The 25,811-nt window shown below is 34.2% G+C and overlaps 1 protein-coding gene across 1 annotated transcript in view; it reads left to right on the top strand.

Annotated features, from left to right (window-relative positions):
* NCAM2 (neural cell adhesion molecule 2) overlaps nt 1-25,811 on the top strand; it is a 229,607-nt gene that overhangs the window by 176,580 nt on the left and 27,216 nt on the right. Inside the window, exons 13-14 of the mRNA XM_074232316.1 lie at nt 2,709-2,828; nt 13,698-13,819. Of these exons, the coding sequence (XP_074088417.1) occupies nt 2,709-2,828; nt 13,698-13,819 (242 nt within the window). The remainder of the gene's footprint in view (nt 1-2,708; nt 2,829-13,697; nt 13,820-25,811) is intronic.

Genomic DNA, 25,811 nt, shown 5'->3' with positions numbered 1-25,811 from the left:
GGATACAAACAGCTGTATACAGCATAAATATAGCATGCAAACATCTATATACAGCAAACCATGTACAGGATGAATTGTAAATAATCAACAGAGAGAAGGCAGAGAGAATTAAGGAGGATTTGGAAAAACTTCTTACAGAAAGTTGGATCTTAGCTGGAACTTGAAGGACATCTGAGAAGCCAGGAGTCAGAAATGAGGACCAAGAGCATTCCAAGCATAAGATTGTTGTTGGTCATTCATATCAATCATGTTTGATTCTTTGTGACTCCATTTGGGATTTTCTCGGCAAAGACATTGGAGAGATTTGCCATTTGCTTTTCCAGCTCATTTTACAGATGAGGAAACTGAGGCAAATGGGGTGAAGTGACTTGTCCAGGGTCACACAACTGGTACGTATCTGAGCCAGTTTTAAACTCAAGTCTTCCTGGGTCCAGGCTCAGCATTCTATCCAGTGTGCCAGCTAGCTGCCCTCACCATGAGAAAAAGCCATTTAAACTTTCCAAAGGAAGGAGTTTTAGGAATGGCAAGTAAACCAATGTCACTCGATCTTGAAGGGGGAAAGGGAGAGTGCAAGAAGTCTGAAAAGTTTGAGGGGTGGAGGGATAACATAATGTGAAGAACTTTGAATACCAAATAATTTTATTCAATCGTACATGTGATAGGGAACCACTAGAGTACAGGAGGCTGACTTGGTCAGATCTGTACTATGTTGTTTATACTTTATATGTAAATGTTGTTTTGCACGCTGCCTGCTCCTTTAAAAGATGAACTACTTGAAGACAAGGACCATATTTTTTGCCATTTTTTGTAATTTTCAATGCTTAACATAATACCTACCAAAGAATGAATGTTCAATAAATGCTTATTGGTTAGTTGATTGAGAAAGATTATGACCAAAATCACCTTTTACCATAACTACAACTATTGAGTTCCTCAATTCTGGAAACACAGTCCCATCATTTATTTTTCTCAGGATACTAATAAAATCATTTACTCGAGAATTTTCTTAATGTATCTTGGCAACACAAAGGTTGAATTCTAATCTTTCAGAAGTAAGTTCTCTTAGTTCTTGCATATAACTATTTTACTATTATATATTTTGATGTGTTGACATTTCCCACCTTTGCTTTCCTTCATGTTCTAATAATTCAGGATAGTTTTCTTTTATGATTTCTTGAAATATAATTTATCAATTTTTTGAGAGTTTTTCTTTTCTTTTTGTTTTGCTATGATTTTCTGGGAGCCCAGTAAGTCTTAAATTATTTTTCTTCATTCTATCTTCTAGGTCATTTATTTTTGATAGAAGATATTTCATATGTTCTGACTTTTCCAAATTTTTTTACTTTGTTTTCATCTCTTTATTTCACTGAATCATTAAGTGCTATTTGTTTAGTTCCATTTTTTGAAGTATCCACTATTTATTTTGAATTATTTATTTTCTTTCAAAGTATTCTAATTTCACTATTTCATTTCATTTCTTTCTTCGTTTATTCCATTCTTATAGTCATTGTAGCAAATGCATTCTTTTTTTCTGGTGTTCTATGTGTCCTTAGTAGAAAGTTACTTTCCTCTTGTGTACTTTTCAAGTTCTCAATACATTTTATTTTTCTTTTTTGCAAGGCAAATGGGGTTAAGTGACTTGCTCAGGTACTCCTGACTCCAGGGCTGGTGCTCTATCCACTGCGCCACCTAGCTGCCCCCATTTTATTTCTTAATGGTATTAGGAGTATCCATATTTTTATGTAGGTTTCTAGCCTCAGTTGATATATTGGATCTTGGTCCTAAATATCGACTCTGTCCCTTCTTTTACACTTCACTAAGATAGTTTCTATCCCTGTTGAGGTCTGGATGACATTGCCATTGCTGCCATCTTGCTGAAGTTCTGGATAAGGTAACTGGATCCAATTCTCCCTCTTTGACTCCTTACATAATTCTGACCTAGCTCTGTGTCCTTTTATAAACATCTATCTCTGTCTCCTTTTATAAATTATAAATACATGGTTTCCTGGGATTTGGGGTCTCATCTCTGGGGGCTTCTCAAATGAACATAAAAAAGAAATTATAGGGCACACTGACCTCAACTTCTCTATCACCTTGTGCTTCTTCTAGGACTTAGCTTTATCTCCTGGTTTGGCTACAAGAGGGTCTGAGCTGAGATTTCACTAGGCTCATATTTTATCTTTCAAAGTTTGTACTGACTTCAGGTCCTGTCTTTTATGCACTAAATTTGCCCCATTTCCATCTATATCTTCTTGTTTTGTCACCTATCTAATAGATCTCCAGCTTTGACTTTGTCCTATGGTTTGACCCCAACTAATCCTATTCTTCAGTTTAATTAAATATTTGTACATATTGCAATCTTTTTTTTACCATGATGTTTCTCAGAAAAAAAAGGTAGACTTTAGCTTTTTCTTTGCCATCTCTGAATGAAACCTAGAATTTCCCTGTTAGTGTATTTGCACGGAAAATATTTTTAAAGTTGAGAATTCCTGGTCTCTCTCAACCTTTGAGAATACCCACATTACTGGACTGGAGAATTTCCATCAGTTTGATAATAGGGCCTTTCCCCAATATCATCCTCATATTTTCATTCTTTCTTCTGGTAAATAAATTGTAATTCTTTTATACCCTCCAAACTTTTTATTTGTATGAAATCTCAATCTCTCTCTCTCTCTCTCTCTCTCTCTCTCTCTCTCTCTCTCTCTCAGCAATGGTTGTTTTAAGCAACCTAGAACCAAATACAACTTATGAAATCAAGGTTGCAGCTGTAAATGGAAAAGGTCAAGGGGACTACAGCAAAACTGAAATCTTTCAAACATTACCAGTCCGTAAGTAATCACCTTTTTAACTAATACAGAACTTTTAAAATTTTATAATAATGTGCTTGTTATTTTCTTTGTATGCAAATTCATAAATTAACTCAAAGTAAATTGGAATGAATATATAATCTATTCAGAATACTGGATATCTCTTTGTGCTATACTAATACAAAGAAATACATTGAAACAAAAATTTCTTCAGGAAAATTTTCCCAATAAAGGAGGTTTATATTTATTTACATCTTAATTAGGTCAGTTTTTTTTATTTTCGGTCTACTATAATGTTCAACATTTTAGTATTATAATTAATTACATCATAGTTTTTTATTTTATGTCTACTATAATGTTCAATAATCTATTATTTTAATTAATTAGGTCATAGCTTTTTATTTTCCATCTACTAAAATGTTCAATATTCTATTATTTTAATTTAGTGTGGCTCTTGCTTTTATTCTATAAACCATAAGTTAAAAGAGAAAACTGAACCATTAAATTAGTCCATATCTTTAACAATACTGATAGAAGAATTATAACTAATATAGACTCAGTCACATAGCAACCTCCTTGCTTGACCTCTTGTAATTTTTCTTGAGATTAAAAATCATTTCTTTTTGTTAGAAAGTAGGTAAAAGGAAAACCAGTGACCAAAATAATGATATAAAAGTTATTGATAATCTTATCTTCATACCAAACATCTTCAAGATTATGAAATTAGCAAGAAGGAATGAATAATTGACTTTTAAAAAGAAATGACAGAACTATGCAGTCAAATTTCTCATTATAGCTAATTCTCTATTATTCAGACTGATTTCCATATGCCTAATAGAAATAAATTTATTCTTACCTTTCTGGTTCAGGGGATAGAGCATTGGATATAGAGTCAAAAAGACCCGAATTCAAATCCAGATTCAGACACTTACCAAGTCTGTAATCTTAGACAAAACATTTAACTTCTGTCCCTTAGTTTCCTCAACTGTGAGGAGCAAATGAGTTAATATTTTAAAAGCTCTTATCATAATTCATGGCTCATAGGAGATATTGAATAAATATTTGTTCTTCTAGCCCAACAGTCTTTGATATTTATTTTTTACAAATATTTTGATAATTGTATTTCAATGTAATTTGTTTACTTTGTAATCTTATGCATTATATTTTTTACATTTAAAGATATTCTAAATAAGGTCTATAACCTTCAGCAGATTTCCAAAGATCTGGTAATTATGATATAAAAAGATCAAAACCCTCTGTTTTAAGCCTTTGGTGATCTCCCCACTTAGTTTTATCTATCTCACATCTAACTATTTTCTCAAAGCCACCTGAAGTCATACATTTTTCATAAATTCTCTCCCCCCCCAGGCCATGATGAATCAGTTCTCTGAATATAAGCATTCATCAAAATGACTACACAATTTAGCACTTGTCTTATATTATCTAATTTTTCTTCCTTTCCTGTGTTCTTACTCTCTGTTCCTTTTATGACAGATTTTATATGCGCCTGGTTGTTTGTTTTCTTTAAAAAAAAAATAGAAAACTTGTAGATGCAGATGAATATTTAAAACGTTCACTTTAGAAAGCTATATTTTATTCCAAGGATGTTTAGATCATTATCAAAATTTCTTTTTGGAATTGTCTTCTTTAGTGCACATTGTTTTGAATGTACTTAAATACCAAATCTTCATTGTTGGAGAAAGTTTCATTTCTGAAAAAAACATAATAGTCATCCAGAACTCATCTAAACAGAAAGTGGTGACAGGGCTGCTAGAAGAATCAGGAAGAACTGACTTCAAATCTGTTCTCAGATATTTAGAAGTTGTGACCTTGAGCAAGTTACTTATCATCTATTTATAACACTCATTCAGATATTTAAAAAATCCATTCAACAAGAAGATAGTAAGTGAAAAGAGCAATGATCTTTTGGATCCAGAAGAACTAGATTTTGAGTATCAGCTGTTATCCTACCTATATGATAATAGATTAATTCTCTAATTCCATTGATCTTCAGTTTCCTCATCTATAAAATAAGGATAATGATACTTGTACTATTTTGTATAAGGAAAATACTTTGCAAATCTTAGGTGGTGTAGAATTGTTACTAATTAATTTAAAAGTTAGTTCCATTGCATCATGCTTTGCTAGTATCTCCTATAGTCCCTAGAACAGTACTTCACCAAAAAAGATAAGTGCTTTATAAATCAGTGTTGGTATTATTGAATGTGCAGCCATTTGGGCTAACCCCACCCCCAACCCTGTAAACTCATACTCACGGGTATGATTCCTGGGGAAATAACTACCCCAGGTTTAAGATAGTGCATGGATTTATACTCTTAAAACTGTAAGAACACAGTCACAACAATTGTTTTCCTTAATCAGCAAACCCCATTTGCCTTGCAAAAACCTAAAAAAAAAATAATCAGCAAATCCCACATGTTAATTCAAAAGCAAAAGACATTTATTAAGAAGGCAGCAGAAGAGCAATAGCTGCAACACATTCTTTTATATAAACATTTATATAAACAAATGCAATAATATCAGTTGGGAGGGAGCCCGTGATTAGAGACAGTCAGACAGGGAACACAAATGATCACTCTATGTCTTTTCTCTTTCCATGATTTCTCCTGGGAATGTAACTCCACTGGAAGTTACATTCCCCATTGGGGAAGGGAGGAAAAGAAAGAAATTCCCTTGCCCACTGCGAGTTGAAGAACGATTCTCACTCGAGTGAATTCTTCTTCCATAGCGAAAGATCACATTCCTCAGAACTATCTCTTGTCTCAACTGACTCACTATACCCAATTTTTTGCATTTTAAAAGCTACCAGTAGGGCGGCTAGGTGGCGCAGTGGATAAAGCACTGGCCCTGGAGTCAGGAGTACCTGGGTTCAAATGCAGTCTCAGACACTTAATAATTACCTAGCTGTGTGGCCTTGGGCAAGCCACTTAACTCCATTTGCCTTGCAAAAAAAAAAAAAAAAAAGCTACTAGAGTAATGGCTGATTCCTTGACCAGTCAATGACTATCCCACTCTTAAAATGTGAAGGACAGAAATCATCTATGTTCATTGGCAAAATCTAGTCCTATCTAGAAAAACAGAAATAAGGTCTTCAGATATGGAGTTAAAAACAGAATAATGCCTGTCAAAAAAATAATAATAAACTCATTCACTTCCACTTATTGTTAGACTTTGTCTTAACAACAAGACACTTTTTTCTCTTACCATAGAAAACTTTCTAAAGTCCTCACTAATTGTATTACCCATTCATTCTAAAATGTTTACTTTAGTCCTGGCATATCACCAAATTGTATTCAGATTAAGGGTCAAGCATTAGGGTAAATATATACTAGGTCTCTGGACTGTAAAATGAAGTTTTGACATAATCTTTATGTCAATTCCCATGCACAAAGTTCTTCAAGTTACTGTTCCATAAGATATTTAAAGAAAATCTCTTTACTGTACAACTCAGTGTCATGGTGCCAATTCCATATTTGCAAGTATGTTAGTCATAATAATTCAGGAAGGAGTTTTAAACTCTAAAAGCTTATATATCAAAAGGATTTTAATTTATAGTGAAATAATTTTAAAAGATTACATATTCTTTATATTGATTATAGTACTTCGAAGAATTCAAAAATATTCTACTGTGTCACTACATTTTCTCAAATGTTACTGCCTGGTTTGGCAGATCACAGCTTTCTTCTCCCTTCAACAACCTCTTGCTGTCTCTGATAGTATTTTTAGTCTTCCTCTCATATATACTTTGATGGTCATTAGAAGATCTATTACCTTCTTCAGTTGCTCCAGGATGAAGCTTATGAGTTATGTTTCCTACACTGCCTCAGGTTACAGTTCTATCCCCATTCAGAATTTATGACTCTGAAACAGTGCAGGGTTTTCCTTTTTAATTAAATTACAATATAATTCTTGTGTTCAAAATGGTCAAAGTATAAAAAGCACTGTTTTAATTTAGTTGTTTTTATTCTCTGAAGATTGATTAGGAAGAGGGTCTTAGATTCACCTTTCCAAAATTATATACCCTCTATCCTGGAGACTTTTCCTTTGGAACTCTTATCTCCACTGATCCAATCACATGAAAGTTCTTATCACAAAAATTCAAACTCAGCGTCCTAGGAAAGAAGATTGGTTTTAGAATTCAAATACCTCATGATGAATTCTGGTTCTACTTTTAATTCCTGTTTAAATTTAGGAAAGTCACTTAGCCCCTTTAGTCCACAACTTCCTAATCTGTAAAATGAAGGATTGGACTAAATGAAGTCACACAACAGCTATAAATTCTGAGTCCTAATACTCTTTCCACTTCTGACACCACCCAAAGGAGTATGGTTCCAAAGGCTGCAAAATAGCACCAATATCTACCAATTTATTCTCCTAAAATTCTTAAGTGGTTTTATTCAAATCACTACTAAGATTACTTAAATCACATAAGTCTGTATCAGCAACTTATATTCTTTACTAGTCCTCCCCAAGTGGAAGGCATAAGCAACTATTAAATCATTGAATGCCTTCAGGATGCTACCATTTTTCTTAATCAATTTGGGGAGATAAGGAGGAAAGGAATATTACATTTGAAGCAAAATAAATATCATAATCTAGTGCTCTGAGCAGTTAATATTCTCTATCCTTTTTTTCTTTTCTATTGTCTTCCCTTCCTTCTTTATACTTCCTCTTCCCATTTATATTTTACCCTTTCCTTTCCCTCTTTCATTAGAGGAATTCTTCCCTTAAATTTTCATCTTACATTCAGATAGCCACAAGTAGCATGTTAAACTTCTATTGTTGCAGGCTGGAGGAGGCTGAAGAGATATACTGATAGAACTAATTTCTTTTAAAGTAATACTTAAGTTCATCTAAGACTTAATAAGATTAACTCATCATTGTAGGCATGTTACAAATAACCTTTAAATTGTTGCTTAAATTTAGAGGAAATTTAGCATCCATTAATCTTTCAAGTTTTTATTTTGTCCATTGTTTTTTCATTCAAACTCTGTTCCAAACCATTTGAATTTATAATCAGATATTTAGAGCACATAAATAACATGTATAACTCTTGTACCACAAGTTAAATTTTTAAATCTAATCACACCTAAAAATTAAGTTGAAATTATCTCTTGTAATTACTTTCATTTGGTTTTAATTGATTTTTGTGATGAAACCTTTATTGGTTGTATAATTCTTTTTTCTATTCACAGTCAATATTCATAAAAACTGTTGAAAGCTCAAATATAGTGGATCATTAGCTATGAATAAGTTAAATATATATGTGGCAAATTAGAATTTGAAAATTAATTATAATCACTCTCTCAAAGAAATCCTATTATGTGAATTGAATACATGTGAATTGAGCAAGACATTGACTTTAGAAGTGATACTAAATAGCATGCACTCAGAAATATACAATTCTTTTTTAAACTTTAGATTTCACCTTCAAATCTTATAAACCTCCCAAAACTTTTCAAGAAATTATTTTTAGGAATCTTACAAAGGTACTTATATATGTATATATATAATATGCTATGTTATATTTATATTTTAATTTAAACTTCTCTAATGAATATACAGTTCCCATATATTCCGTTTTGCTTTCAAAAGGACTCATTAACCATCTTTAAAACATTTTAAAGTCGCCTTTACCATCTGTCTTTTATTTCCATTTTATTTTGATTTTGTTTTTGCAAGGCAATGGGGTTAAGTGACTTGCCCAAGGCCACAGAGCTGGGTAATTATTAAGTGGCTGAGGGTGGAGTTGAATTCAGATCCTCCTGACGCCAGGACTGGTGCTCTATCTACTGCACCACCTAGCTGCCCCCGGCATATCTGTCTTTAACAGTTCAGGACACAGTTGGCTCAAAGCAAAGATATTTCTTGAAGTGTCAGCATAAGAATGTTAGCCAGTAAACATTTCTTCCATAATTCTGATGCTCTTCCACAACTACCTAGGCATCCCTGGGAAGAGTGGACCCTTAAATAAAAGTGCAAATAGGAATGTGCTATGGGTAGCTCACACTGGCTCTTGATAGCTGATTATTAAATTTTTCAGTGTGAGCAAAATTGAAAGATGATACCAATCAGGCCTTAATTTATTAGACTTAAGAAAGTGAGAAATGCAGATTAAACTTAAATTTATCTATCTACATTGTGGGAGGGCACCCAGTGGTACATGGTAAGGAACACCTTTTAATTAATAAGTAATTAGTTGATGAAAAATCATGTATTAAATACTAAGCACTGGGATAAATTATTGGAATACAATAATTGCCCTCAAGAAATTTAAATTCTAACAAGGAGACAATGAACAAAGGGAAATGATGTCCAGGAAGGGGCACTTGGGGCCAGAAAATTAGAGAGGTAAAAGGGGAACCAAAAAAACTTTAGGAGCATAATTTGGCATACCCCATCCAGGGACAATGGCAGCAAAAATTTGATCATGCTTCCACAACAAGTAGATGGAGCTTTTCCTGAAAGTGTTTCAAGAATAATCAATACATCAATATATAAGACCATGCATTGAAAGCTAATAGGGACATTAGAGGCTATCAAGTCCAATCCCTTCATTTTATAATGAGGAACTGATTCACAAAGAAGTTAAGTGACTTGCCCAGGATCAAACAGCTAATATATGTCTGAGGTGAGATTGACTCTGATTCTAGTTACTGAGCTATCAGAATAGTAAATAAGGTAACTCCCACCTATGGTTCTGTAAGGCACTAATATCCTTTCATGGTGTCTTCATGGTGTCCTCATGCTGCTTCCTTTCAACACAGTATGGCAAATCATTCAGCTAAATGCCATGTATGTGTTCTTCCCTGTCGATAGCACAATTTCAAGGCTAGAATTCTTACCCTATCTGTTTTATGCCTTCCAATACTGGGTCTACCTGGTGCAAGGGAGCAGGGGTAGGAGTGAGGAAATGTTTCCTATTAGTCAGGTAACATCATTGCTGACATTATGGCCAGTGAGGAAGCGGAGAAAAGGGAAATTCACTTCCCCCTCTTTCTTTTCCTCTTCCTCCTCCTCCTCCTAAAAGTCAAGAAATTGCTCCCTCTCAAGAATTGAGTTCTTCCTCTTTGAATGGCTTTCTTCTCTGATGTAAATAGTCTTGAGTGATCCTCAGAATTGTCTCCTGCTTCAAGTGATAACCCAGAGATTGTGTCTTCCTTTTTAAAGTGCCACAAGTTGCGTGGTTGATTCTTTAGCCAGCCAACGCTAGCTGCTCAATCAAGCTTGACTAAAAAATTTCTTCATATCTCTAAAAGACTTAACTATGTAAACATTTCCTTGCAATTCATTTAAGGTCTTAACATTTTATTATCTCTGTAACATATCCTTTACATTCTATAATTTCATCAAGTAGACTGGAGGGAAATACCTTCTTACAGCTTTAGCTGTTTAAGCGTTTTTTTTTTTATCCAGTATATTTGACCATAATTCCAACCCTGGATAGGCTCTATAATGAGCTGGGTAGAAATCAATATAATCCTCTCAAATGACTGTCTCCCAAAGCCTTGGATTAAAGAGTCTCAGCAAAGTCCATATGACACAGTCTTTGGACTTCATTTCCTACCCAGCTGCTTTCCTGGGCTAAATGACCTGCAGAAACTCAGCATTCTGCAAGATGAACTTAGCTCTGAAATTCGCTCCTCATCAACACCCCCTACAGACTCCAATCTCTGATGGGATAGAGTAGAGGGCGGACAGGGGAGCCCTCTTCCCTGATTCTACATCCTATAAGGAGGTCTCTCTAGGAATTCACCTCATCATTTCCTACTCTTTTGCTTCATGATCTTCAAAAACTCATCATTCTGCAAGACGAAATCGATTCTGAAACTACCTCTTCAGATAATTACCTACCTTGGCTTCAGGACTTTATCACGCCAGATATTGGCCCCCACCCCTTCTTTTGATGGGTGCCTTACCCCATTAGATAGTGAGTTTCTTGAGAGCAGGGACTGTCTTATACCTCTCTTGGTATGCTTTTTATCACAGTGCCCAGTGTATATTACACTTAATAAATGTTTACTGATACTGACACTAACCTTTGGAAAAACTGAAAATAACAGTTTTCCATAAGGACCTAAGATTATACTCTGTAGGAGATTGCAATACAAATGGCTTGCTCAAAAACAATTTTTAAAAAAGAAATGGGAAAAGTAAATTGAACTTCAGAGGGAGAGCCTGGTTCAAGCAGGTCTCTCAGAAGAGAGAGAGAAATGGAAAGGACTATTTGCTAACAAAACCCCATTGGTGCATTTACCTATAATAGTCAGCCAGACACAACTCAAAGCAAGATCATTTGCTCAGATAATATACATATATATATATAAATATATATACCTGCACAAATATATATATATATGTATATATATTTACATATATATACATATATAAATATATATATATGTAGATATATATATATATATATATAGCATTAGTGGGAAGAGTGGACCTGCACAATTACAGTAGAGAGTCACATGTTTAAGCAATACACTTGGCCAAGATGACTCACATTTCTGGCATTGCAAGGCTTCAATGTCATTTCCCTATTCACAGTGTCCTTCCTATTGCTCAGGACCCCCTCCTCCCCACATATTGTAAACTCCTCAATGGGTATAGAAGGTAGCGAATAGGTAGGGAATTTCCTCCTTCCCAGGAGATGAGAATTGATTCCCTCTCAAGAACTAGATTTTTCTTCCATTAGTCTCTTCTGCACTTCCAAAGCTCATATTCCTCTGAGCTTGTTTTTATGCTTTAAGTGACAGCACAGAGAATGTTTTGATTATAAAAGGATGTGGCCAGTCAGAAGAAAAGCTTCACACCTAATAAATTGGTAACAAAGTATAGGTGGCACTTTGCACTCTAAGTAGCTTGTTATCTCTGTTATTTGCCCATTACTTTCTGTAATTTCATCAAGTGAATTGAGGGGGTAGGGAAGACGCCATTAATCTGGGGACTCATGACCAATTCTTCCTTAGAACACAGACTTTAATTGGTAAGGCTTCACTGTATAGTGGGAGTACAGAATTAGAATTTAATAAACCTGGGTTCCAGGCCTGGTTTTTACTGAGTGACTCCAGGACTATAACCTAGTCTCTGTTTTTCATCTATAATTGGATTATATTAGTTCATTCAGTAAGTATATGAGGTGCAAGAGATGATCTCCAAGCTCTCTAATATTTTAACAGACCTCCATTTTTCATTTCTAAGATTTTATTTCCATAGTTCAATTCACTTCCCTCTTCTCTGTCTTTTTAAAAAACCGAATTTGTCTAATACTTTTAAAAATTCAGCCACTAATATCAGAAAGAAATTCAAAATCCATTAATAAGATTTAAGATCTAGTTCTTTCAGCCTAGTGGACATGCAATCCATATCACATTACTTCATCATATACATATATATATATATGTGTGTGTGTGTGTGTGTGTGTATATATATTCAATAATGAACAAAGATGTATATGTATATGTATATGTATGTATACATATCTTTGTTCATTATTCTGAACTTCTGCCCAAAATGTTTAATATTTTAAGTTTTTATAATACTCTGTCATTTTAGAAGATTGCAGGAATCAAAGTCAGAAGGGTGGTACTGCATGTCTGAGAATATCAACTAAGTGATATAGCAGGCACTTACCTAAGTTAGTGAGCACCCTGGTTGTCCTATGAATGCAAAATTCTTACAGATATGTTTTTCTTGAAATAGTTTTGTAAATGTCATTTTTATAATTCAATTTCCATGTGACAAATAGCATCAAAGACTAATATTTTAATTAAATTGGAAAAATGTTAAAATACTATTATAGAATAAGATAGTACAAAATATCCTCTTTAAGCTTGTTTTGTCAAAAATCTTTTGAATAGACAAGTGATTAATAGATAATTATCTTTTGTAAAAATGTAATTGTGATGGCTATATAATTGGCATAGTGGATAGGATTCTGTACTCAGAGACTCAGGCTTCAAATCTTGTTCCAGATAGCTACTAGTTATAATGATCCTTCCTGAGTCTCAATTTTCTCATCTATAAAAACAAAGTTAATAATAGCATCTCCTCACAGGGTTGTTTTAAGGAACAGATGTGATCATTTAGGTAAAGCAGCATGCAAATTGGAAATCTTAAATCACTATATAAATGTATAATGAATGAGTTTAGGATCACAGGATCATAGATCTAGATTTAGAAGGAACTAGACTTGCCTAAGGTCATAAAAGCAAAAAGCATCAATAGCAAGGTTTGAATCTAGATCCTCTGAATTTAAAGACAACACTCTTTCTATTATATGATAGTAGTATTACTATTGTTATTGTTGCATATATATATTTAAATTTTTAGTATTTTTGAATGTCTTTGAAAAGGATTCTTATTTGCATTTCATTTTACGGTTTTCAAAGTTCTTTTATTCTCAGGAACTCAGACCATTGTTCCTTTTCCTCTTTTTCCAAATGAAAAAACTGAAGTTTAGAAATAATAGGAGAGTTGGGACAACTAAGGTGGCACAGTAGATAGAGTACCAACCCTGGAGTCAGGAGGACCTGACTTCAAATCCAACCTCAAACAAGTAATAATTATCCAGCAGTGTGACCTCGGGCAAGTCACTTAACCCATTGCCTTGCAAAAAAGAAAAAGAAAAGAAAAAATGTTAGAAGATTTGTTCAAGATCATATTGCCTAATTAGTGACAAAATTAGGATTAACACTCTAATCTCCAATTCCTGGTCCAGACCTGTTGCCACTCTACCATAATAAAATTTGCAATATCAAAACTTCTGGACATTATTCAAAATATTATAAAGAAAAGCTAGTATTATAATTAAGAAAGCAGTATCATCAGACAAGTCTCAAACATGCTATATTTTATGTTTAGGTGAACCAAGTCCTCCATCAATCCATGGACAGCCTAGCAATGGAAAGAGTTTTAAACTTAGCATAATGAAACAAGATGACGGAGGAGCACCCATTTTGGAATATATTGTGAAATATAGAAGTGTAAGTATTCAATTCATTATTTTCAGCATCTGTTTTTAAATTTTATTGAGATTCATTAAGCCAACACCTATTTGAATTTTGAACATTGAGCAGGTTCAGAAACAAAAAAAATGAATTCAAATGCCAATTTTTCTAGCTAAAATTTACTATTCTGTTTCTGAAAACTGTAAGAATCTTTCTAGACTGTGTAAACACATCAAAATAATAATTTAGCTTTATTTGCTAGTTATTTATCAAATAACTTTCTGTATAAAAAGAGGTATTGTTGAGAAGTTAGATACATAAATGTACTTCACATATTCTATCAACTAGAGATTCATTTTGGCTTTATAGACTACTCTTTTAGAATAAAGATTCTTGGAAAGTTTAAGACAATGACTTGTTCATACCTCATTAGATATAACTTTTAAGCAAATAATAACTGAGCTGATATCAACCACACTTGATTGGATGCTTGATGAAGTTTGGAAGGCAAGAAATGGAAGTAATCCATAGTAATGTATTTCTGACAAGCAGGGAGCAAAATGAAAGCACTGGATGTCTCAGAAGCAAGAGAGCTAGTTAAAGGGAATTCGAAATTAAAAAACTAATTGTCGGATTTTACATATAAAGTGAATACATTCAAACCCCAAAAGGCACTGATTATAGTTAGCTTGAATGCTTAATGCACTTCTTATCAACTTCCAAGGACAAAAGGGAAAACATTTAAACTTCAGTTTATTCATCCAAAGTTAAGTGAATAGATATAAGGTTTATGAATACTAAATGAATCAGTTTTATCCAGTGAGTTTCCATTTATTCCATATTCAGTCAGACAATTCAACGTTTTAAATAATCTTTATACTATCAGCAGGCTTCTGTTCATGAGTATGGTAGTGTTGGAGGAAAGGTTTAATTCTTCTGTATGAGTGTCCTAATTATCTCTAGTCTTATAGTGGACTTTGCATTCACTTTCCTGTAAATTCTTGATAGTTTTTTTTGTTTTTTTATTAAAGATATTATTTGAGTTTTACAATTTTCCCCCAATCTTACTTCCCTCCCCAACCCCACCACGGAAGCAATCTGTCAGTCTTTACTTTGTTTCCATGTTGTACATAGATCTGAATTGAGTGTGATGAGAGAGAAATCATATCCTTAAGGAGGAAACAAAAAGTCTTAGAGATAACAAGATCAGACAATAAGATATCTGGTTTTTTTTCTAAATTAAAGGGAATAGTCCTAGAACTTTGTTCAAACTCCACAGCTCTTTCTCTGGATACAGATGGTATTCTCCATTGCAGACAGCCCCAAATTGTCCCTGATTGTTGCACTGACGGAATGAGCAAGTCCATCAAGGCCGATCATCACCACAATGTTGCTGATAGGGTGTACAGTGTTTTTCTGGTTCTGCTCATCTCACTCAGCATCAGTCCATGCAAATCCCTCCAGGCTTCCCTGAATTCCCATCCCTCCTGGTTTCTAATAGAACAATAGTGTTCCATGACAAACATATACCACAGTTTGCTAAGCCATTCCCCAATTGAAGGACATTTACTTGATTTCCAATTCTTTGCCACCACAAACAGGGCTGCTATGAATATTTTTGTAGAAGTGATGTTTTCACTCTTTTTCATCATTGCTTCATGGTATAGACCCAGTAGTGGTATTGCTGGGTCAAAGGGTATGCACATTTTTGTTACCCTTTGGGCATAGTTCCAAATTTCTCTCCATAAAGGTTGGATGAGTTCACAGCTCCACCAACAATGTAATAGTGTGCCAGATTTCCCACAACCCTTCCAACAATGATCATTATCCTTTCTGGTCATATTGGTCAATCTGAGAGGTATGAGGTGGTACCTCAGAGAAGCTTTAATTTGCATTTCTCTAATAATTAATGATTTAGAGCAATTTTTTCATATGGCTATGGATTACTTTGATCTCCTCATCTGTAAATTGCCTTTGCACTTGATAATGTTTTTGACCTAGTCAAAGCAGAAAATCCAGAGGATCTGGTAAATTCACACAATGCTCCCCACAAACATAGATATTTACCTAGGTACCAGGTTAACTTTCAACAAACTTGATCATACCCATTTGAATTATTTAGACATTTTTTAACCAGAAGAGCATTCTATTTTCCAGACAAATATCTCTAATAAGTAATATCTCAAGAGTTGTAAAAATCACAGCATACAAATCAAAAGAGGGACTAACCTAATGATATAAAAGCATTACACTCTAGGTATCTTCCCTCAAATCAATAGTACTTTCATACAATAATTTCCTAAAGTCTCAAAGCTATACAATAATCATAACATAAAACAATATAATGAAATTAAAACATGAAATAAAAATCAAAGCATTAGTCATACATTTCCAAAAAGGTTATATGGAAATGGCATTTCATGCATCTATCAGTTTTATAATTGATACCAGTTGCATTTAAAAATCAATGTAGAGGGGGCGGCTAGGTGGTGGAGTGGATAAAGCACTGGCCTTGGAGTCAGGAGTACCTGGATTCAAATCTGGTCTCAGACACTTAATAATTACCTAGCTGTGTGGCCTTGGGCAAGCCACTTAACCCCATTGCCTTGAAAAATCTAAAAAAAAAATCAATGTAGAGCAGTTACTATTACTCTTTCAGCTACAAAGGTGTAGCACCAACATTTAACATTCAGAGCACAGTTCAACAATACTTGAATAATAATATCCCCAATTTTATGAAAAAATTTCAAATCATTCAATTTTGTCTTGCTAAATGATTCTCATTACTTTTCCACAACCACAAGAATTTTTTAAAATTTGTGAAATTCAGCTGATAAAGCCTGAGAAATCTCAAAGCTAACTCCATCTTCCTGAAGTAGTTGCTACTTTCACAGCTTAACACGTCTGGTAGTCTTTCTAGGTGACTAGGTGCTGCAATGGATAGAGTGCTGACCTGAAGTCAGGAAGACTCATCTTTCTAAGTTCAGATCTGGCCTCAGACATTTATTGTATGGTCCTAGGCAAATCATTTAACCCTATCTGTCTCACTTTACTCATCAGTAAAATGAACTAGAGAGTGATAAACCACTGCATTATCTTTGCCAAGAAAACCCCAAATGGGGTCACTAAGAGTCGAACGTAATTGAAAAACTGAACAACTATAGCAATATTTCTTTTCTCTTAAAGTTATAAACTTTCTACTACTCAAGCCCATCCTGGAAATTCTGATAGTTGGGAGGGATGTGAATTTTGTATTGTATCTGTTTGGGTGAAAAATCACTGGTTCAGTATTCCTTCTGTTTGGGAATCAAAATTTGAGGTATATTTAAAATTATCTACTTTTAAGAATAACTTTACAAATTTCTTATTACCTTTTCATTGATTTTCAATCTGTTTCTATGTAAATTAACTCTAATTCATTTTTTAAAATTCTCTCTCTTTTCATTTACAAACTCCAATTAATTCACGCTGAACTTGGTAACTCACATCCTTTATCATGATTCAGTATCATGTTTTATTTCTTTGATCAGAATTGAATCAGCAAGGTTTATAGATATTTTCCTGATTTGCCAAGTAAATCACTTCCTAAAACTAAAAAAAAGAGTTCTGAGGTTGAATTTGAGAGGAGAAATTTGAGAGGAGTAAAGGAACATTTGAAGCTGAACAATCTTCAACTTCATACTGGTAAATCTTAATATGCCTGCCAACTACATGTCTTTTCCCCCTTCTCAGTTAAGCTTCTTTTAAAAGTAATCTGCAGTTGGTACCTCTGCATTCTTTCCTTATTCTTCTAAATTGTCTAAATATTCTGACTTCCAACATCATCAAAATTCATCTAAAACTGTTCTTTCTAAAGTTGTTGATGATCTTCTTTTTTATTAAAAACAAACAGGCATATCCCAGAGAAATAAATTTCCACATTAACAAACTACAAAAAGTTTTAAAACATCACCTCTTATAGGAGGTAGATGATATGCTTCACCTTCAGGACTCTGGAATTAATATCACTATTTGTTTCTGTCTAAGTCATGTGTCCATTTGGAGTTTATCATAGTAGATCCAAGATGATGGTCTACACTTAATTTCTATCAAATTTTTTTCCAGTTGTCCAAACAGATTTGTCAAACAGTTAGTTCTTATTCCAATAGCTGAGGTCTTTGGGTTTTCAAATACTAGACTAGAATGCTCATTGCCTTTGCATGTTTCATATCTACTCTGTTCCACTAATAACTTCTCTGTTTATTAATCATTTTAATCATTTTATTAATTACTGTTTTAGTGTAAGATCTGATACTGAGTCATTTTCCAAATTTTTAATTCTCATACATGACACTTTTTTTCCTAGATCTTTAAAATAAATCTTAGGTAGTTTAATTGATATGGCACTGAATTTAGGTAGCATGATCATTTTTTTATTGCCTTGGATTAACCATGAGCAATAAATATTTCTCCAGTTATTTAGGTATGCAAATATATCTTTATAATTAGACCTATATGCTTCCTATGTGCATCTTGGTAGATAAACTCCCAAATTTTTTTATCTTTCGTAGTTATTGTTAATGGATTTTCTCTTTCTAGATCTTTCTGCTGGGTTTTGTTGTTGTCACACAGGATTGCTAATAATTTACATAGATTTATTTTATATGTTGACACTTGCTGAAGTTTTTAATCGTTTTACTTAATTTTTCCATTGATGATTTTAGAGTTTGCTAAATACATCTTCATATCATCTGCAAAAAGTTATCATTTTATTTCTTCTTTGACTATTCTCTTTCTGGGCTTATTCCAATAACCAGTAGTTCTAGCATGTTATTAATTGCATGTACTATTTGGTCTTAGATATATTTCCTATATTAAGAAAAGGTCTTTTTATAAAATAGGTGCTGAAATTTGTCAAGTCTTTTCCATCAACTAATATAATTGTGGTTTATATTTTAACATATTTAGTTTGATTAGTATTGGCTAGTGTTGCTGCTTATCTCTAAAAGGTAGCTTGGTACTGAAAATATCAATCATTGGATTGTTCTTCCACACTAAATAATTTCCTTCATATATAGTCTTTGAATTTTCTGGTGATTATCCATTTCATAAATAAAAACTCAAGAGTACTTTTGGGATAGTGAATTTCACTGTTCATAAATTTTCTACTGGAAAATATAGTTTCCATTATTTTCACATGATGACCATCACTTTCTTAGAATAGAACTACTAGTTTCTCTTTTTTTTTTTTGGCTTTTGCAAGGCAGTGGGGTTAAGTGACTTGCCCAAGGTCACACAGATAATTAAGTGTCTGAGACCAGACTTGAACTCAGGTCCCCCTGACTCCAGGGCCAGTGCTCTATCCACTGCACCACCTAGCTGCCTCTGATTATTAGTTTCTATATGAAAGCTTTCACATTTACATAGGACTGCTCTAGTGTACATGTGAAATAGTTGACTGAGTCTTCATAAGTTTGTTCACAACTGTCAGTCCACTGCTCTCCAAACAGCTTGTGAGGATTCAGGGAAAACTTGCCCTTCTTCCAGTTCTCCTCAATTATACACACACACACACACACACACACACACACACATATATATATATATACATATATATATACATATACATATACATATACATATACATATACATATACATATACATATACATATACATATACATATATATGTATGAGAGAGGTTTAATCAGAATTCAAAGTCAGGAGGTTAACAATAGAAGTATACTTGTTTCAGATTTGTTAGTCACAAAATACTAGAAAAGTTCTCAGGTCTTTTTCCATTAATTACTGAAAACTAAAAGGTCTCCCAAAATGTTTAGAACCATCCAAAATTTAAATATTCTACTACTGGTAAAAATCCAGCTGAGCAGATGAACATTATATGCTTTTTGTCTTCTGCCAGAAGAATCTGATAGTATACATATAAAAATCCAATATTAGAAACTATTTGCTGTCTAGCAGACAATCTAGTATGTCTTAAGCTCTTGCTCTTGGCCATTTTAATTCCCTTGTACAAATTCTGGTAGTCTACACACATTCACATTTCCTTATTTTTTTCCTATTCTTGCTGTCACAGCAAGTATGTATGGCTGAACTCTGATGATACCATTAACCAACAGAGCTTTCAAAGGGTTTCTTGAATCTTTCATAGAGAAATCTTTCTAGACTGCTCTTTAAAAGACTATGTAGATTCTTCAAGTTACTCCTTAAGTGATTCCCATATTCCAGTCTTGCAATGAGAAGATGTTAGTCTTCATGCTGAATTTTTCCCTGAATCCTTTTTTTTAAGAACTAAAGAGTCACCATAGTCAGACTTCTTAATGATCAAATTCCAAGTTTAGAGCCACTGCTCTTCCATTATTCATTGCCAGTACTTGCCCTTATCTTCATGTAAGCTTCTACATAGTCTATACAAGTAGCTAAAGTATATATATATATATATATATATATATATATATAGAGAGAGAGAGAGAGAGAGAGAGAGAGAGAGAGAGAAAGATTCCAAATCTTGCTGCTTATAGTATCCAACAAAAAATTTAAATAGGTAGAGGTTCATTCTAACAATGATATTCCAGAAATAAGTTACATGATCTGAATATATCAGAGTCCTATGACTCTACCTTCCTGCATATACCCATGCTGGAACCTCTTATCTTCTTTTGGTTCTGAGACACAGGTCCAGGGCAGAATGAGAAAGAGACTTACTTCTGGGGTGGCATTTTTAGATGAGGAATATCTCTGTATTATGCAAATACTGTGCCTTAATCAGTGTATTGAGCAAAAATCAAATTCAGAAACAAGAAGCACCAATGTGCCTTAAACACAATGAACATAGCCTAATCTGAAGTCTGTAGGGGAATAACAAGGGTAGGAATCCAAGACCAAAAGGGAAGACTGTCATGCTGAACCAGCAAAATTTTCCAAATGACTGATAGCGACTAAGGCCAACAGCAGTCTACTGGGCTGGTTCCAAGTTGCAGAACTTACACCAGGAAGATACCAATTACATTCTGGGAACACCAAAGGCTTATAGGTACTCAGTCTGTTCTATCTTGAGTATCTAGAATAACATAATATGCTATACCACAAGAAAGCACCAATAAGATCAAACCAGACTTTGCTTCCTAAAGAACTCACTCAGAGTTTGACCCTAACATAAGTTCAGAGTCAGAAAGTAGATTGGAATAATGAATAAACAAGAAAGAAAGAAAGAAAGAAAGAAAGAAAGAAAGAAAGAAAGAAAGAAAGAAAGAAAGAAAGAAAGAAAGAAAGAAAGAAAGAAAGAAAGAAAGAAAGAAAGAAAGAAAGAAAGTGAATCCTGTCACAATAATCTATTGTGGAAATAGAGATGCTTAGGACACAAACCCAGAAGAGAATGATTTCAAAACATCTAGAAGAAAAGAAAACACAACTTGAACATTCAATCTGAGTTCTTGAAAAAAATAAAGCAATTTTTAAAAGACTTTACTACAAAAAAAATCAGAAAAGAAATGAGAGCTTTAGAAGAAAAACAGCTTGGCCTAAGAGATACAAATCATTGCCCAAGACAAAAACTCCCTGAAAATTAAAGTGAATCAAATAGAAGAAATGACTCCATTAGACAACAAGAAATAGTAAAACAAAGTCAAAAGACTGGGGGAAAAAAAAGAAAATATAAGGCATCTCACAGCAAAAACAACTGGCCTAGAAAACAGATCCATGAGAAAAAATTTAAGAATCAGTGGATTGCTTGAAAGCTATGACCAAATAAAAGAATTCTTTTTTTGAGCTTCTTTCAAGTAATCTTTTCAAGTTTTCTTATTTCAAGAAGTAATGAAACTGTCCAGATCTCAGAGAACTCAAGGGCAACATGGAAATGGAAAGAATTCACTGATCATCTCCAGAAAGAAGCTCCCAAATAAAAACTCACAATCCAGAGCTTCCAAGTCAACTTCAACAGCAACAAAACACAACAAGCACCAGAAATAAATCATTCAAATACAAAGGAAATATAGTGATACCACATAAAATTTAGCAGTCACTATTGTAAAGGAGGGGAGAAATTGCAACATGATTTTCAAAAAGGCCAAGGTTTAGACTTATAATCAAAAATAATTTATCCAGAAAAATCAGATATAATAGTAGTAGGGGTGGGGGAAGAGGGGAAAAACTAGACCTATAATGAAAGACAAGAACTGTGCAGAAACTTTGAATTAAAACCAAGAATGAAAAGAAATACAAAAATATAAACATGAATAAACAATGATAAGGGACTAGACAAAGAGAAACTGCTTACATTTTAATATGGAGAGATGATATACATGTCCCCTCTAAATGTCATCATCATTGGAGCGAAAGAAGGAGACTAGTTAGACAAGATTTGGAAGTGGTTCTGTTATGTCTGGATCATCAAAGAAGAATGGAAATGAGAAAAAAAGGAAAACATTATTTGGAGAGGAAACAAAGTTAGGGGAAATTATTTTATATAATTTTAATAGGAATACTCAAGGAGAAATCTATCCAAACAAGGAGTAAAGGATGGAGGAAACATCTGCTACTTGAACCTCACCTCATCTGAACTGACTGAAGAAATACACACACACACACACACACACACACACACACACACACACACTCAAACACATGCATGCATGTTAGGGACTGTTGTGTGTGGGAGTACTGTAAATCTTCATCACCTGGTGTCCTTGAGCACCAGAGCATTATTTTACTAAGTGCCACAGGAATGGGAGTGGACAGGGACTGGGGAGGGTATTTAAGCACTTGTATTTTGGTAAATAAAGGAAGATCTTGGAGAACAAGGAGAAATTTGTCTCTCTTGTCTCCTGCCCCATCAATGCTCACTTGAAGAAAAGATAAGGGAGTCCAGAAAGGGACTCAACACATGCACACACATAGTTGGGTATAGAAATACATTTAATTCAGGGAAATGAGAGAGGGTAGACTAAGGGAAGTATTAATCCTAAACAAAATAAACACTTAAAATGTATAAAAATTTAATCTTTTTGATGTGTCAAAGAATTGGAATCTGAAGAATCAATTACAGAATAGTTGAACAAGTTATGTTCATAATAAAAGGAATGATATTTGATCCTTTTATTATTGATCAGAGAAACCCAAGAAGCCCTTTAAAAATTGATGAAGAAGGAAACAAACAGAACTAGAAGAACAATCTTTATACTTATTGTAAAAAACAAACCACTTTGGAAGACCTAGGAACTATGATCAATGCAATGACCAGCCTATTTCAAAGGACTAATTATGAAACATGTTACACGGCTCCTGATCAAATTATCATGGAGATGCAGTCAGGATCATACAGGACTTAGCAGCAACTACATTAAAAGCTTGTAGGGCTTGGAATATAATATTCCAGAAGGCAAAAAGAGCTCAGAATGCAACTGAAAATCAACTACCCAGCAAAACTGAATGTCCTCTTCCAGGGAAAAAGATGGACTTTCAGTGAACCAGGGTAATTTCAAATGTTCCTGTTGGAATGGCCAGAGCTGAACAGAAAATTTGATTTTAAAATATAGGACTCAGGTGAAGCATAGAGAGTGGAGAAGGGTAAAATATGAGGGACTTAATGATGATGAACTACATGTACTGCATAGAAAAATCATACTGATAATATTCATATGAACCTTCTCATTTAATAGAGCAGGTAGAAGGAGCTTTTATAGATGAAGCACAGGAGAGAGCTGAATTTGAAGATATAATATAGGGTAAAAATGGAGTCAATGGCTAAAAGGGAAATGTAATAGGAGAAAGAAAAAGGAGAGGGGGGGAATAGGCTAAGATATTTCATATAATAAGATTTTTTATTATAATGAGCTATTGCAATGATATGGAAGGGGGGGAAGGCGAGGGGGAATGAGGGAACCTTTGCTCTCACCAGAGGTGGCTAGAAGAGGAAACAGTATATATATATATATATATATATATATATATATATATATATATTCAATGGGGTATAGACATCTAAAGTAAGAAGGAGAGAAGGGGGACAGGGGGAAGGGGGGGGATGTGAGTGATGTAGGAGAGGATGAACCATGGGGGAAGAAATATAGCACATTTTCTTTTTTACTTCTTGCAAGGGGCTGGGATTGGACGGCCCATCCAGGACCATAGGGCCAGGTGGATGCTGGGCCTAAGGGGTAGTATGTGGGCTCAGGGCCTCTTGGCCCCAAGGCTGGGGATCTGTCTGCTGTGCCACTCAGCTACCCTACAGCACATTTAAGAAGTGGGACAGAGTGAAAGGAGAGAGAAAATATAGTATATAGTAGTGGGGAATTACAAATGGAGGGAATTGCAATTAGCAATGGCAACAGTGGAAAAATATGGAAATAGCTTTTGTGATGGACTTATCATAAAGAATGTGATCCACTTGTGACAGAGCTGGAGTTGTTGGAACACAGACTGAAATACATTTATTATTATTATTATTATTATTATTATTATTATTATTATTTTGGGGAAGGATTGCAGGGCAAATGGGGCTGGGTGGCTTGCCTGGGGCCACACAGCTGGTTAATTGTTGGGTGTCTGAGGCCAGATTTGGACCCAGGCGCTCCTGGCTCCAGGGTCAGTGCTCTGTCCACTGTGTCACCCGGCCACAATTTTTATTTTTTTTTATTTTATTTTATTTTATTTTGGGTTTTTTGTTTGGGGCCGGATTTGGGCTCAGGTACTCCTGGCTCCAGGGCCAGTGCTCTGTCCACTATGTCACTTGGCTGCACCTGTTATTATTATTTTTTTAATTTTAATTTTTTTTCTCTTTCATCGCTCATGCAGGTCTATAGTTTTGGGGGGAGTGGTATTATATTTACTCTTAAACAAGAATATTTTAGTAATGTATAAAAAACATCATTTGTACAAAAATAAGAATTAATTAATTGATTCAAAAACAATAAGATAGCAAGCAGCCTTATCCAACCTAATTCAATATTCACCTCTCAAAAACATCACTCCATATGTACCACAGTTTCAGAAAAAAAAAAATCTACCCCTTCTTCAGGCTTCTTTGATGAAAGGATCTTTATCCAGGGAAGCAGATTTGCCTGTGGTTCTGTTTCTCAGGTTTTCTTTGTGACCTGTGGCTCATACTCCAGAAGACATTCTTATATTTGTAGAAGCTAAATTTTTCTGAACTTGCAAATCCAGTCATTCTCAAATATCCTCATTCTTTTTCGCAACTGCCCACAAATCAATTATTTCCTGTCTCCTACACTATACATTAAGTTGTGTGATATTCAGTATTTACTGTATCCTCACAGACCTTTGTTTCCTTGCCAGCCTGACCTTTTCTGACACTATGATATTAATAGATGGACTAGGCTATCCACCAATATCACAAATTGAGAGGACTTTTCTCCTTTTTTTTACTTAAGCATGAATGGGATAAAAAACTCCTCAATACTTTGCCCACTTCCATAATGCCCCAGATTTTGTAAACATTCCTGATATATGATTTCATTCTTTTACACAACTATCAGTTACAGATAGCTCAGAAGCTATGTCGACTGTGTAGACCTTCTACAACTACCACTCAAACTGACCCATTATGATGGCACCACAACTTCTAACTAGTATTGATCCTAGTCCCTACATAATCTCCAGTGTTTCTTTACTGATCAAAATTCTGATGCAAGATTAAAGAAAGAAATGCAGAAAGTATAAAGAGAACACTGAAAAAGGCACATTTCTTTCTTTTTGTCCTGATGCCTAGCATACTTCCCCAGAACATATTTGGGTCAGGAGACCTTCCAACGTCTTTTCTCTGATCTAGAGAAAATCATATTAGTCTCATTTCGCATGGTTAGTTTCAAATTCTGATCTTTCTCCCTCTATAGAAGATTTTTGAGACTTTAGATCTCTTCAGAAATGAAAAAGGTGCTGTGCAGGCCAAGACTACATATTTATTGATCTCTCTCTAGCCTCTCTTCACCTTCTACCTCTTCATGTGAATGAAAAGAATGGATGAAATTTAGAAAGGTGTGGGTGACAGAGCTCATGAACCTAGGTGCCATTTT

The sequence above is a fragment of the Macrotis lagotis genome, chromosome 1, assembly GCF_037893015.1.
Source record: "Macrotis lagotis isolate mMagLag1 chromosome 1, bilby.v1.9.chrom.fasta, whole genome shotgun sequence".
Classification (NCBI taxonomy): Eukaryota; Metazoa; Chordata; class Mammalia; order Peramelemorphia; family Peramelidae; genus Macrotis; species Macrotis lagotis.
Note: the sequence above shows the minus strand (reverse complement) of the source record. Positions and strands in the feature narration are given on the sequence as shown.